Source organism: Crocodylus porosus, unplaced genomic scaffold, assembly GCF_001723895.1.
Source record: "Crocodylus porosus isolate Cpor-Errol unplaced genomic scaffold, CroPor_comp1, whole genome shotgun sequence".
In the NCBI taxonomy this organism is placed as follows: domain Eukaryota; kingdom Metazoa; phylum Chordata; order Crocodylia; family Crocodylidae; genus Crocodylus; species Crocodylus porosus.
Window position 1 is genome coordinate 3,323,468 of NW_017728921.1, and position 14,360 is coordinate 3,337,827.

General features: G+C 58.6%; 1 protein-coding gene across 1 annotated transcript in view; it reads right to left on the bottom strand.

Annotated features, from left to right (window-relative positions):
- FAM109A (family with sequence similarity 109 member A) overlaps nt 1-4,634 on the bottom strand; it is a 6,033-nt gene extending 1,399 nt beyond the window's left edge. The window contains exon 1 of the mRNA XM_019538778.1: nt 2,393-4,634. Coding sequence (XP_019394323.1) covers nt 3,782-4,621 — 840 coding nt within the window. The 5' untranslated portion in view covers nt 4,622-4,634 and the 3' untranslated portion in view covers nt 2,393-3,781. The remainder of the gene's footprint in view (nt 1-2,392) is intronic.
- Nucleotides 4,635-14,360: the final 9,726 nt, after the last annotated feature.

Consider the following 14,360-nt stretch of genomic DNA (forward strand, 5'->3'; position numbering starts at 1 on the left):
TTCAGAGAGATTTCACGGAGGGCCGAGGGGTGGTTTAGGTTGCAAGGTTTATTATACTTTGCACATCCACTAATGCTAAAAAGGCAATTATCAGATTGAAAAGAGCCATGATGCCTTGAAGTGCTCTAGTGCTTGGATATCAGTGTATTCATGGACAGTGGTGGCATTGCAGCTGTTTTTGTGGTACAGGATGCTTTTTTTTTAATCCCTTTACATCTAACCGCTCCCCTCCCGCTGTAATGCTGCGCTCCAGTTGCTGGACAGCACTGTGGCCGCAGCCCAAGCTGTGAAGCCTCTATGACAGTGTTGATGTAAGTGTGAAGGCTCTCACACCCGGGCAGTCGGTGCCGTCTGATCTCCAAGGGCTTTCGGTATTACAAGGCTGAGCTGCCCCCACTTGAGCTAGTGCAGTAGTTCCTCCAGCTGGCAGCAGTCGTGAGCGTTTCTACAAACCAGCTGGCAGAACTGTAAACCCACATTCGACTTGTGATACCTGCATGTGGTTTCCCATTGTGCAAAATTGCTACAGGTTAAACCTTGGTACAACTTAAGTGAATGTCAGAACTCCTCTGGGACCGGGATTTGGAGCTAAAACCTATGCACATATTTAATTTTAACAGGTCGTGTGCAAAGCCTGGCATGTAAGGGGCAAACGCACCCAAGCAGCATTTCTGCAATAGCTTTTATCCTAGCGAGGACTCGGATCTATTCTGTGGGAAGGGCCAGGCGCAGAACCATAGAGAACGGAAACGACGGCCATCCAGCATTTTAATGAAGCTGCTTTCTTCCACAAACGGGGTGGGAAGTGGACCGGACAAGGCCAAACCTCCCCTTTTGCAAATTACAAAATTCAGGTGTACATCAGGAGCGGCCGCGGGGGAACGCCATAAATAACAGTGAGGCGCAACACAAGTGGAATTGAAAACCAAATGGGACAGGCCCCACCAAAATACATAACACGGCCTAATTCCCTTGGGTCACAGTCCTCTAGCGGGTCGTCTTAGTGTTTACAAATGATGTGCGAGACGCACAAACAGTTACACAAATACACAGTTAAATAGGACTCGGTAGCAGCCTTGCACAGCTCACGAAGCACGACACGGAGCATCCTGGGCTTGTTGGTGGGGTCGTTCTCTGACTGATGGGTTCCTGTTCTCTCTGCCAGGAGGGTTTTTGTTCCCCCCCACCTGGCAAATGACACTTCGCTTTACTAGCCCAGACATCAAGGCTAGCATCTTGGCTTAGCCATACACGGGGCTTCGGCGTTGTTTCCTTCTGCCCGGGCATTTCTGCCGTGCCCAGGGCTGTGAGCCCGCAGAGCATTTCCCTGCAGGGCAGCACGTTACCATTTCCAAGTTAGATCCTATTTGTAGCCTTCGGCGGGCACAAGCCATTGGCAACCTATGCGGTTTGTTATGCTGAAAAGGCCACTTCAAAGCCCCTTTCCCCACAGTGCAGGCGAGCTCCCCTCTTACACTACAGGGTGTGCATTTGTAATGTCAGATCCCTCCAGGAGGTAACTCCACTGGACTTACACCTGGGATGAAGCTGCACTGATGGGTTTTAACAGCTCCTAGGACACGTGCCACACCGTCAACCTGCCACTGCCGTACGATGGAAGTAGAGCTCTGCGTCGCTCCATCACGTGGCTCTAGTTAACCGCTCGCTTTGCACAGCAGAAGCTAGGCTTTGTCCTGGCAGTTCCCTGGACAGACACAAATGCCAGCTCCTTAGAAACACTATGAATCTAGAGTGAAAGTCTCTGTTCTCTTATCTATTTTTAACTTCCCTGAAAGCCAGAAGTGCTCAACAGAGACAGGTCACCAGATTCCCCGCGAGCTGCTGCAAGGCACCTTCACCAAGGGCTACACCGTGTTTTCAGCCCTGAAAGTTTTGCCCTCCTTTCCCTGGGAAAGTCGAGCGTGGCAGGCGCCGATGCAGCGCTCCGGAGAGGAATTCTGTTTCAATGCAGACCTTACCACCGGCCTGTCAGTATTAGCAATAAATAAGACACCCTCATGCGGGCACATACGCACACACACCGCTCTGGCAGAAAGGCTGTGGCCTTTCGATGCTCTGTACCAGGAGTCCAACCCAAGGAGTGTGGAAGGGACCTCGCGATACAAGCCCTGGGAGGCCGCTATACACTCAGTCAGTCTTTGGTATAGTTCAACGCTGCTGCGAACTGGATGTCGTTATTGAAGTGGGAAGGAGCATTTGCTAGGTTGTGACGGAGACCCTGTCCCAGAACAGAATGGAAAAAAGATGCTGGCAGTGAATGAAGCCAGCACCTCTGATGCTTCAGGGGTAAAGGGAATTTAAAAAAGGAAACATCAGAAGCCTTCAGTTCCTCATTGGGATGAGATGAAATAACACGTGATGTTCAGTTCACTAGGACACAATCCTTCTGAGCTGTGATGGGGGCAGCATCTGGTTTTTAGTTTAAAAGAAAAGTTACCAAAGGTTAAGCTATGTGGTTTGGTGTATTATTGTGACGGCTACTCTGCTCTGGTGCAATCCCACCTACCAGTTCCAGGGACTCGTGGTATTTAATTGAAATGGGGGCGTATTGCTGCCATTAATGAGGATGATGCTCCCACCCCCGGGGGAAACACCTGAAATAACTTCTCTGAGAAGACACCTCTGCAGAAGGCCTTTATCTGTGGCATGATTTTGTCCCGTTTAAAACAGAAACAAGGAATCTGCCGTGTGCACCCTTCTCCGATGGGGCAGATTGTGCTTCCTTTTGATTTTACAACAGGGAGATCAACCAAGCTGCGGGTAGGCACGAGTCGGTGACTTCAACCCTAGGCGTCCCTCCCCCTCTGACATGACAAGGGGAGGGGGCCACAAGCAGAAAGATCCAGGGACAACCAGGGGAGCATGACACAAGCAATGAAAACACATGGCTTTCGATGAAGAAAACAGCATCTTCCAAAAAAGAGAGTCTGCGCTCCGGCAAAGCCTCCTCGCATGTGCCTGCGGCGCTCAACGAGGATGTGGTTCTTCAAAGCCCTGTAACACTGAAGTCCAACCTCATCCCTGAATCCTGACTGAGACCGGCCCACCGTTGCTATTCACATCCTGGCTGCTGTTTAGTTTGGTGAGACCTAGGCCTGAGAACGATGCAGAAAATCGGTGGCGGGGCTTTGAGCAGGCCTGATATTTCTGACATCCAGTGTCACAGGGGCCAGGCGGGCTAGAGAGCTGATCTGAGTCCCGGGGAAGCGGGCTCCCAGCGTGGCAGCACATTGCAGCAGAAACCCCGCTCTTCTCGTCCCCACCTTGCAGCTGGCACGTCGGATGCTGCAGAAGCGTGAGGCCTGCAGACAGGGACAGGTGCTGTCAGACCTGGAAGCTTTTCCCACCGCAGGTCCGCGCGGGACGTGGAGCCCTGAGGGACGTCTCCAAAAACCTCTTGGAGATGTCGCTTCTCAAGCGCGAGCCTGGACCACCGGGCCTGAAGTCGGTGGCCTGCAACAGAAGGGCCAGGCGGGACACGTGGCCGCAGGAGGAAGGCCAGGAGTCGGGAGGCAGAGTCAGGACCAGCCACGTCCGCCCTGCCGACGGCCGGGGAAAGGCAAGAGCTTCTCGCTTCAATCCCTGCCAGAGCCGGGCATGGGACAGGAGACGGGGACTTTCCCCCTCCTGCTGACGGGCCTGCACCGCGTGAGCGTGTCTCAGGCTCGGCTCACGCCCGGGCGGACGGCAGAGACAGCTCGGCGTTTCCGAACGAGTCTCCCCTCCGCCCCCATCTTGCCGTGCCGCTCGGAGAGCCCCGTCACAGCCGGTGGCCCCTCCGGCTCTCCAGCCATTCTCTCCGCAGCTGGACGATCTCCCTGCCGTACCAGTCGTGCAGCTTGGAGAAAGACGCCGTGCCTGGGCACGCACGGCTCTCCGCTGCCGCGGGTCCCGTGCCACGGCTGCTGCCGGAGGAGGCGCGGCGGCGAGGCGGCAGGGGAGGCGGCTTGGGGCCGACTTCACAGCCGCTCCCCGCGTCGGCAGGGCCTCCGGGGGCGCCCCCGTCGGGCCGGTCCTGCGTGCCCCGGGGGTTGTTCCACACCGCGCAGCCGTTCTCCTTCAGGGAGGGACAGGACGGGCCCGGGGGCTTCTCCCGAGGCGGCGGCAGCTCCGCAGCTCCGGCCGCAGGGTCCGGTCCCGGCGCCGGCTTGCCCTTCCGATAGATGGGCGACCGCCGATGGACTCTGCGGCAGCCGGGCAGGCCCCACTGCATCTCCTCCAGCTGCTTCTCCAGCTCCTTCACCACCAGGCGCATGTAGTCGAAGCTGGCCCGCGACAGCGACTTGACCCAGGACTCCATGGCGGCCTGGCTCTCGGCCGCCAGGATGTAGGTGCGCGACTTGGCACAGCCGAACTTGATGGCGAAGGCAAACTCCTCCGCGGCCTCGCACAGCTCCACCGTGCAGCCCTCCAGGATGATGACGCCCACGGGCTCCCGGCTGTCCTTCTCCTCGAAGTAGAAGAGCATGTTGCCCTTCAGCACGAACCAGCGCTTGTGGTAGGCCGTGTGGCGCTCGCCCTTCTTGTAGAGGAAGCCGGCGTTGTCGGCGGGGGAGTCGCAGGTGGCGTAAAAGGCCAGGCTTCGCTCATTCAGCTTCATGGCTCCGAGACCTGGGGAGAACGAAAGAGAGGGAGGTCGGTACAATGCTGGGAGGGGTGTCCCAGCCCTGCTTCGTCCGCCGCGCTACGAGCAAAGCCACTGCCTCAATCACGATGACCGGAGCAATGAGGCTGGAGACCGGCAACGCGGGTCCTTCCCCCAACACCGTGGACCCCCGGGGAGATGCAGGGGCCCCGTGCATCGTTCCCACTGCCTGCAGCCGGGGCTGAGCTGCGGGTCCAGGGCTGCGAGCGCGAGTGCGGGGCAGAGGAGGAGCGGTGCGCAGAAATGTGGGGCGGGGTGGAGTCAGGACAGGAAGGGATCCTGGATGGGAGAAGAGGCTGGGAAGGAATGCGGACGAGGAGGAAAAGCCGGCACAGAGCCGAGGGCGTGGAGGGCACGGTCGGCACCGCAGGGCGGATGCAAACGGGAGCAGTGGGAACGACCGGCCTCCCGCCCCGTACGCAGAGATGCCACGTAACCGGGGCAGAAGGGTCTGTCCCAACAGCAGCTAGGGACAGATCTGCTAACACCCTGGTGACACCGTGGCCGGTGCCTGGCATGCGAGGGGCTAATCCCGGCTCAGCCGGCCCTGCCCCTTTTCCCAGGGCTTCCCGGGAAGGGCCGTCGAGTGCCTGCGGGCTGAGGCTCTCAGCTGAGCAGCCAGAGTTCAGCCCGGGTCCCCATGCAGCATTGATGCTGCTGGCGCTCGGCGCGCTCCCTGGTTTGCTGTGGCTCGTGGCCGGCGTCCTGCGGGTCTCTCCAGTGGCCAGCACAGAAGGGGAATCTGCTAAAAGGCTCGCCCTCCCTAAAGAAATCCTGCCCATCAGCTCTTCCCTCTTTGTTTACCGCTCTCGTGAGGGCTGCTCTTGGCTCCCGAGCAAGGAAGTGCATTACCTTCCAGCCGAGACTGCCTGATCACAACAGACCTCGGACGACCAAGAAGTCCTGGCCAGCGAATGCTTTTGCTTTGCTCTTGCCAATGGCAGGTCCACAAATATAACCCCCGAGCCAGCTTCTGCTTTGTTTCGGACGCTTGCCTCACCTCCGGCGCAGCTCTGCACGTGCGGACAAGCACCAGTGCGAAGCTGGCGCTTCCCTCCGAGGTAGGCAAGTATTTAACAGCGCTAGGCCAGGACGGGGACAGAGCTCAAGGCCCAAGCGGCCAGGTGTCTCCGGGCGGGCGCCCCTGGCACCCATCGAGCGGCGCCTCTCTCCCTGCCGGCTGCTCTTGGAAAGCGCTGGCTTCAGCGGTGCCCAGGGCAGAGCGGGGCCCGGGGCCCGGGCAGTGGCGGGCCAGCCCTGCTGCCACCGCCACCGCCACCGCAACCGCTAGCCACGCTGCTTCCTGAGCCAGCCCCGCTCCCTGTTTCGCACGGGACGGACCCAGGCCGGCCTCTGCGACGGGCCCGGCCACCCCAACAAGCACCCGAAGCGAGGCGTGCGGGTCCCGGCGAAAAGGGTGCGGGGCTTCCCCCAGCGGTTTGGGGGGACGTGCCTGACCAGGGTCCCCCCCGCCCCTCTCCTCCCGGGCGCGGCCAGGCTCGGGCCCTTCCCTCCTCCAGCCCACGGCACCCCTCCCGGGCCCTTACCGGGGCAGGTCCGGTGGCGCCGGCGAGGCTTTGTCTGGGCGAGCGAGCCTGGCCTGGCTGGCCCCTCCCCAGTAGGGGCTGGCCTGCCCCGAGCGCCGCCTCCGGAGCCGGGCTGCACCCCGCGCCTCCCCTCCTCTCCCCGGGCAGGTGGGGGGCAGGGGGCAAAGGGACGTGCCCAGGGGCACACGGGGAGGCGGTGGCGGAGGCCACTCCAGCTGTCCCCTGCTTTGGGGGCTGGAGAAGGGCTCCTTCCCCCTGTGTCCCGGGGGGTTGGCTGCTGGCACGGTGAGAGCCAAGAGGTCTCCGGTCCCAGCCTCGCTGAAGCGCCGCGCAGGCCGCCTGGAGGGGAGCAGGGCCGTTCTCAGGGTGGCGGGGGCCAGTTGCAGCGAGGGAGGTTTCGGCTAGACGTGAGCAGGCTGCCCGGAGAGGGGTGGCGTCGCTGTCCTTGGAGGGGTCGCAGCCCCGGGCAGACAAAGCCTCGGCTGGGACGAGGGAGTTGGGGCTGGTGCTGCTCGGAGCAGGGGTCGGACTAGATTTGCCCTCCCGAGGCCCCTTCCAGCCCTCGTGCTGGATGACCCGGAGGCGCCAGGCACTGACGGCCCATGGGAATCGCTCCAAGTGCGCAAAGCAAAGCGCGTGTCTAGATGTTCCCAGGATCGGGGCCAGCGTCTCGCAGCGGGCCCGTCGCACTCGCTTCCTCCTCTGCTCTCCCGGGAGGGCATGGCGGGGACAGCGCTTTGCCCCCGTGTCGGGATCCCCGCGTGTTACAGGCCGTCACCCTGGGGACGCGGTTATCTCCGGCCCTCGAGCACGAGGGGGAGGGTTGGAGAGGGGTTTCCAACCACGCCGTGGGGTTGATCATCGCTGCTTTTTCTCCCCATTTCCTTGAGGGCTCCCAATCTCCTGCGTCTCCGCCAGGTCATGGGCGGGAGACCCCGAGGCCCTTGCAAACCAGGAGCTCCTCCGGCAGCCAACAAGGTCCCAGCCCGGAGGGGTCGCTGCGGGGGAGCCAGGGGAAAGGCCCCAGGAGGTCGGGCCTCCGTTAACTCCGGCGGGAGCAGCTTGCGGCAGCTTCGCCAGGCCACCGCCAAGTTTGGCATGTGAGGGGAGAGGGTGACATGCCGAGGTGACCCCCTGGTTTCAGGGAGACGCCGTGACCGGGGAGAAAGGTGTCAGCAGCCAGGACAGGCCATGCCTGGAGCAGTCCTCCGCGGTAGCCCCCGGGCACCTGGCAAGGTGTTGAGGAGACTGAGGGATACTGGCAGGGCCGAGCATCTTCAGCCGGGGCAGCCTGGAGACGCATGGACCCTGGACGACCAGCTGTGAGCAGGGCGCACCGGAGGAGGGCAGTGGGCAGCGTGGGGGGGCAGAAGCCCCATCTAATGGGCTTGCTTTTATGCCTCGGTTTTTCCTCTTCCTGCTTCAACTGTGCAGTGCTTGCTAAACCCTCGGGCTCCTTGCTCGCGAAGGGGGACGATATTACTGCTCCGGGGCGCTCCAGTGATAGTTTCCCGGCGTTAGCGGGGGGGCTGAGCCGCCACTAGGTTTGCATGGGTGCGTGTGGCTTGATGCGCTCTTTTTATTTGATGGCTTTGTGACAGCACTCCCAGATAATTGGGCCCAGCCCTCGTTAGTGCCAGGCAGAGGGCCTAGGTGCAATCCGAAAAGCTGGTCCCAGCTACTTAAATTGCACCCGCATCAGGAGGGAGGAATTTAAGGCACGCGGGGAGAGGGGGAACGCCCGCCGCTTTTCTCCACAGAGATTTTTTTTATCTCCAAGGAACCGGTGAGCAGCGCCCAGTAGACGAGATACACAAGGCCTTAATGAGGCCCACTGTTTTGTGCGTGGGACCTATTGAAGAGGAAGAATGACCGTAAATACCTTGAGAAGGCAAATTTGGGGACAAATGAGGGGAAATGACAAGCAAAGAAGAATGTCTAATGGGCCAGGAAGGTCTCGAATCACTCCAGTGGCCAGCAGAGAAAAGGCCCTTCTCCCTGGCTTCCTCCCTGCAGGCAGTTAAGGAGGGGAAGGGGTGATGTTGAGCGCTCTTAGATCTACCTCCGTGTAGATGACCAGCCACAGAGGAAAAACTTGTCCTTGGCTGAAAGACACGGGCTCCCTTGAGCCAGGAAGCAGGAGCGTACGGATTCCTTACATGGGACATTAGCTGGGTGGCACGTAAAAGCCTTGCACAACAGCCTGACAAATGTGATTGCTGCCCCCCCTTTGACAGATCATCACCCAGCGTTGCAAGCCGACACAGCGGCTCTTGTGAAAGATGCCATTTTTTTCTCATTCCTATTACCAGAACAGAACTAGCAATTGAAAATGTGTATTCAAATTAAACCTTTACCCCCCACATGAAAAGCAAACGCATGCAACACGAAAGCCGACGTTACATCCTGTAATCCCATGAGTGACATCAAGAGTTGGATCTATTTGGGGCAAAAGTGCAGTTGGCCTAGTAGGATGTTGTAATTAGAGGAACCAACACGTCTGCAGACAACCGGGTGTTACGTTTGCCTTCCTTGGAGGGCAAAGCAGGTTAAGTATTGCAAACACCTGCACAGTTTGCTTTGCATTCACGAGCTTCCCCTATCCGAGGGAAAAAAGAAGTCTAAAGATCAGTAAAACCACCCTTGCCTTATCTTCTCTCCTGAACACATGCTCTTTGTCTGAATCTGGTTTTGATAGAAATCAACTGTTTTCTTCTGTATATACCAGCCTTTCCAGCTCGCTGAGAGAGGCTTTTTAGCATAACTACATTAGGAGAGTCATGTTTAAGAACGGCTCTAATTCCCCCGAGGCAGGAGTGAAATTGCAAGTGCATGGTGTTCTTCCCTTCCAGCTGACTCCTTTTCTACAGGTGCATCTTGTTGCATGTATTCCTGAGCACAAAACGATTAACCACCCAGCTACTGCTCACCCAACGAGTGACAGGGGGAGCCCAGCCACGGAGCAATGCACCCGATGCTGTGAACAATGGAGGTACCTCAAGTGCGTTGACCACAATAGGCAGGTTCGTGCACGTGAAGGTAGTCACAAATGTGTCTGCGGGTCCAGGCGTGGGAGCTGCATGCTAGTTGTAAGCCACCGTGGAAATGAGTGTTGCTGTCTTTAAGCTGCGTTGCACAAAATGCGAGGATCAAGGCGATTCTTGCTCTGCAGATATCAGGGACTTTGGCTAGGTGTAGGGAGGGCAAACTGAGGGATAGGAATCCCAGAAGGAGTTACCTTCTGGGGGTTTTGAATCACCTGCAGAAATTGGACTTGGCCTCTGCCCGGATGCCCGTCTGAGCGTGTGAGATGGCAGCAGGTGTCTTCCCAAAGGGCTTCGTTCCAGCAGGGGCTTGAGGATGATCAGATCGGTCGCTCCCTGTGCCAGCTGACTGAGTGTGCAGCTCTAAGCCAGTCTGAAACCAGTACACAGATCTTTGCCCACACAACTGAGTTTGGGTCGCGTGCGAGGTCTCCATGCAGCGAACCGCAGAGCACAGCGCAGGGCGGGGTGGCTGAGCCTTGCCCGCAGACTTTGTTTGAACCCCGCTTTCTTCCCCGTAGTAAATGAACATGAAATGGAGCCATGCGCGCCTCGTCGCCACCCGCGCAAACGCCCCTTGCTAAACTACCGCCCCTCCGTCTGGACAGCAGGGAGCCGAGAGGCCAAGCATGAAGGTAAGTAAGCAAGCCAGAAGAGCAAACTAATTAAACACAACCCCTGGGGCGGGCCGCTGGCTGGCTGGCTGGCTGGCTTATTAATTAAAGAGGGTTTCCTCTCTTGTCCAGACTGACCTATTGTTCTGGCTCTGATGGCTTCCCATCAGCCTAATCCAGACGGAGCTATCTAGGGATGGAAAGATCAGTCCGCACCCAGCCTGCTTGTTTTTGCACACTTTGGTCTCCACTGGTGCTGCTTATTTTGGCTGGGGAATGCGGAGGTGTGTTGTGGTGTACCACTCGGCAAGTAACCGGATAGACCTAGCTCAGGCCATTCCTTCACGGCTCCCCACGGAGCCGCAGCAGTCGTGTGTGGCACGAATGAGCCTTGCCTGACCTGATTTGTGTAAATCAAACAGGACTCCGCTGAAATCAGTATCTGCCCTGGGAATGAGATCACAGCCCAGCACAGGTGGATCTCAGAAGCTGCAGCTACGCTGTGTCTGGGGACGTGGGCGCACAGGTCATTTTTATTAAGGTGATTTTGTAAGCTCTGTGCCCTGAGCTTCATGCTACGCTCACCACCTCTGCGTCACCTCGTCTTGAATACAGTCTTTTGAAGCAGCCAAGAGAAAACGGCATTGTTGCAATAATCCCTTAGCCCTCGGCATCCTCTCTGGGGGTTGACACCCGAGACCTCTTCCCAGCGCAGGCCTAAGCGGGCCTTGTCCAGATATCGATGGAAATTGCGAACTATTTCAGATTCCCACGTTTTGCCGTGTTGGGGAACAAGTGGAAGGGAAAGGAGGCGGGGGTTGCTTTAACAGCGGGAATGTCAGACTCCAAGTTTTGAAGTTGGGAATTGTAATTGTTTAAAAAACTGGGAAATTCACGTTTTGAGCACGAAATTCACAGGGGAGGGGAAACTGGGCTTGTTCCCTAGTCCCTGGGTTTCAAGGCAGGGAAGACTGTTTTCATGCCAGCTGTGCCACAGGCTTTCTGTATGGCCTTGGCCCAGTCACTGGTGGCATGTTCACCCTGCCCAGCGCAGCGCCATGTCGAGATAAAGGAGCGAGCTCTACATTCACAGCCTCTGCCGGGGCTAATTTACCACGAGACGCTCTCGGCAGGTTTGGGGTATCTCCGCAGCACTGCAGCGTAGGCGCAGCCTTTGAATACAGGGGGCCCAGCATCTCCCTGCCCCCCAGGCTGTGATCAATGCACTGATGACTGGGAGGCACTCATGATGCCAGGGACACGTGTTAGGAAAGGCAGGCTCGGCAGTCGGGGGTGGCGGTTCGGGCAGGCTGCTTAAACATTACTCGGAGCATGTGAGGTCAGGACTTCCTGCTTTTGCTGGATGACTGGAGAGTCAGTGGGTTTATTACGCAGAGACCGGCGCTGAAACACTCAGTGAAGAGAAGGGACTTCTGAGTCACTGACTCTGGCCTGGGTGTGTGCAGCACGCACCGCAGCACAGCTGGACTGGAAGAGCCTGCGGGCTATAAATAACAATGCTCTGAGGCTTTCGGTGGTGTCCGGTAATAGCTGCTGGCCTCCACCTCCTGACAAGCGGCTGGGAGAGTGAGCTAGAGGAGAGGGGTGGGCTGGTAACATGCTCACTGCCCTGCAAGGGCCTGGCTGCCCACCCGCTGTCCCCGGCCCCCCAAAGTCAGCGGGAGATTTGCTGCAGGCTGCGATGGAGCCCGACTGCTACCCGGGGCGTCCAGCTCAGTTGTCAGCAGGAGCGAGAGGCAGGAACACACCTCCGTCTTTCCCTTCTGCTTCTGGCCTAGCGGGGACTAGAAAGCCGGGTCTCCTGCATGGCACGGCACTTCCTCCTGTTCTTACATTTCTGTGCAAGTGCCTGGTGCTGCCCCTCAGAGCTGGGCTCTGCAGTGCCCCCACCTCATGGAAACATCTGGATCCCAGCTGTCTCTGGCTGCTGCTTCCAGTTCATGGCCACTAGTCACCGAGGAGAGGAAACGAGCACCAGGAGACCTTGCAGGCTGGGCTCACTTCTTTTACTCGGGAGGTTCACAGGTGCTTCCTCAGGCCATGATCAGTATGAGTCTGCCCCCACTCCTCCTCACCTTCATGTTACTAATAAGCCAGCGGAGAGGCTGCAAAGACCTCGTTTCCAGCTGAACTCCAGTGTGCTTGGTTCGAGTCTCGTGGATGCTGCTATCGTGCCAGGTCTCTGGGATTGTCTCCCACAAGATCCAAGTCCCCCCCAAGCCAGCAGCAGACAGCGCGCACCTGCTCTCTGCTGTTGTTTTGCAAATGGCAAGGCAAACCCTGTCAAGGTGCACCTCCAGCGCGGTGATTCTCAACCTGGGGGCCCTGAGATCCCTTCAGTATCAGGTGTGCAAAGAGGAGAAACCCAGAGACTTCAAATAGGACGCTGTAGCATTAAGAACGTGCTGAGCTGTCATGGTCTTGCTGAGCTCTTTGCAACAGAAGAATTGCTTGATTATTTTTCCACAGTCAAGCAATGAGTGAAAAGTAAGCACTGGCATTTTCTAAGGGATGCCGTAAGCCCGGCAAGGGGTGCCGCGAGTCTAAATACAAGCTGCTCTCCACAAAGGCCAACAGGCACTTGGTAGCTTGAGTGGCAAAGGTCTGTCTGCGGTACCAAGGCAAGGCGCGTCTGGTCCGCAGAGCCTCCTGGGAAGCCACGTGGAGGATGCCAGCATGCATTGTGCATAAACAGAGTTCTTGGGTCGGAGGTGGTCTCTTTGTACCCCCAAAAAATTATTTCTTTGCAAGCTTTTGGGTACACGCACCCTTCATGAGGCTGAGGGGAATTCAAAGGCTGTAAAAGTTCTCCCAGATAGACAAGAGACTTCATTTTGCACAGGGGAGGTAGAGGGTGGGAGTGTATTCCCCTGGGAACCTCAGAGCCCCTTGGCGAGAGGGCTGCTCTGTGATGTTCAGATGAGCCCAGCTTCTTCCCTGGAGGTGTCCGAGGTCAGGCAGGGAGGTGAAAGTTTCTTCTTTCTCGGCTATTACCTCTGACCTCCAACACATCTCCCTGAAGCATGTGCAGATGTCATTTTTGCAGCAGCTTATTCACTCTTACAACAATTCAGGACGTGAAAGACTCCCCTGAGCACCGTTCCCGCAGGTGACTGGTGCATCGAAGCACAGGTGTCCTGCGTGCCAGCTGCTTGCCACGCACCGACCGTGGCATTGCTGTTGTGGCTCTCTGCCCTGCTCCTCTTTTGCTGCAGCGAGACCAGAACGTGCGGCGAATGCAGGATGAAGCGGATCCGCTTGTCCTTGCCGGAAGAGGGTCGTCCTCATCTGTGCCTTGGCACTCTCCCCGCCGGAGCTGGAGCGTGAATGTGTTCCCTCGGCTGGCCAGAGGCAGATGAATGAGGAGGCTTTCAAGAGCTGATGCCCTATAGAAAGCTCTTGTTTGAGACAGAAAACAATTCTCCGATGCCCTACGACAAGGGCCCGCTAGATGGCACCTGAGGTCCATCTGTAACTGCATCCCTCGCTTTACACACCAGAAATGTGGGCAACTCTTTGGCCTGCAGCTTCCCCTGCTCTTCCCGTGGCTCTGGCAGGGCTGCATCCAGCTCCCAGAGCATCTGAAAGGGGAACGCGTGCAGCTCTGGAAGCACCGACCTACCCACTGTTGTCTAGAGGCGTTCACACTCAAAAGGAGGCAGTGGCACCATTGCCCCGGGGCAGTGAGTCTGCTCTTCCCTGCACTCAGGTGGGGACTATTAGCAGCGCATGTCCTTAGCAGCTGAGGCTCCTCAGCCCAATGCTGGACCTCACAACAGCCCCCTGTGCGTGTGGTGACTAACAGCCAGTGTTGTAGTTGGGGAAACTGAGGCACGGAGGCAAGACGAGGCTTTCCTGCGTTGCAGGGCGAGGTGCTGTTAGGTCTGGGACTGAACGCGGGGCGCCTCGTCCCCTCAAGAGAGGAGTAGGCTTGGAGCGGTGCCGCCGCGAAGGCCCAGGTGTGCACCCAGCCAGCGTTTTCCGCAGAAAAGCTTTTACTGGACCTGCTAGGAGGTCGAGAGAGGGGCCGGGGGCGGGTTACCAAAGGGCGAAGGGAAGCGGGCAGGATCCAGCCGCGGCACGGGCGGAGGGGCCAGGTCTTCGCGGGGTTCGGCGTCCCCCGTGGGCGCGCCGCGGCAGGCGGGCCTGCGTCTGCGGCCTGGGAACCAGCGGGCAGGGGCCAGGCCCTGCCCGGAAGACCCCGCGTGCTCCGGCCCGGCGCGCGAGTGGAAAGCCTCCGGCTCGCTCTGGAAAGCGCGCGGCTCCTGCGCTGGCCCAGCCCAGCCCCTGCCCCTGCGGAGGAGGTGGAGAGCGGGGGCTCTCTCGGCCCCCACCTCAGCCTCAGCCCCAGCCTCGGCCGGGCCCGGGGCCTCTCCCCGCACAGGTGCCGGCCTGGCTGCGAGGCCGGACACCCCCTGCCACCGCAGGCCGCGCCGCGCTCCCTCCGCCGGGCGTGAGGGGCTGCCTG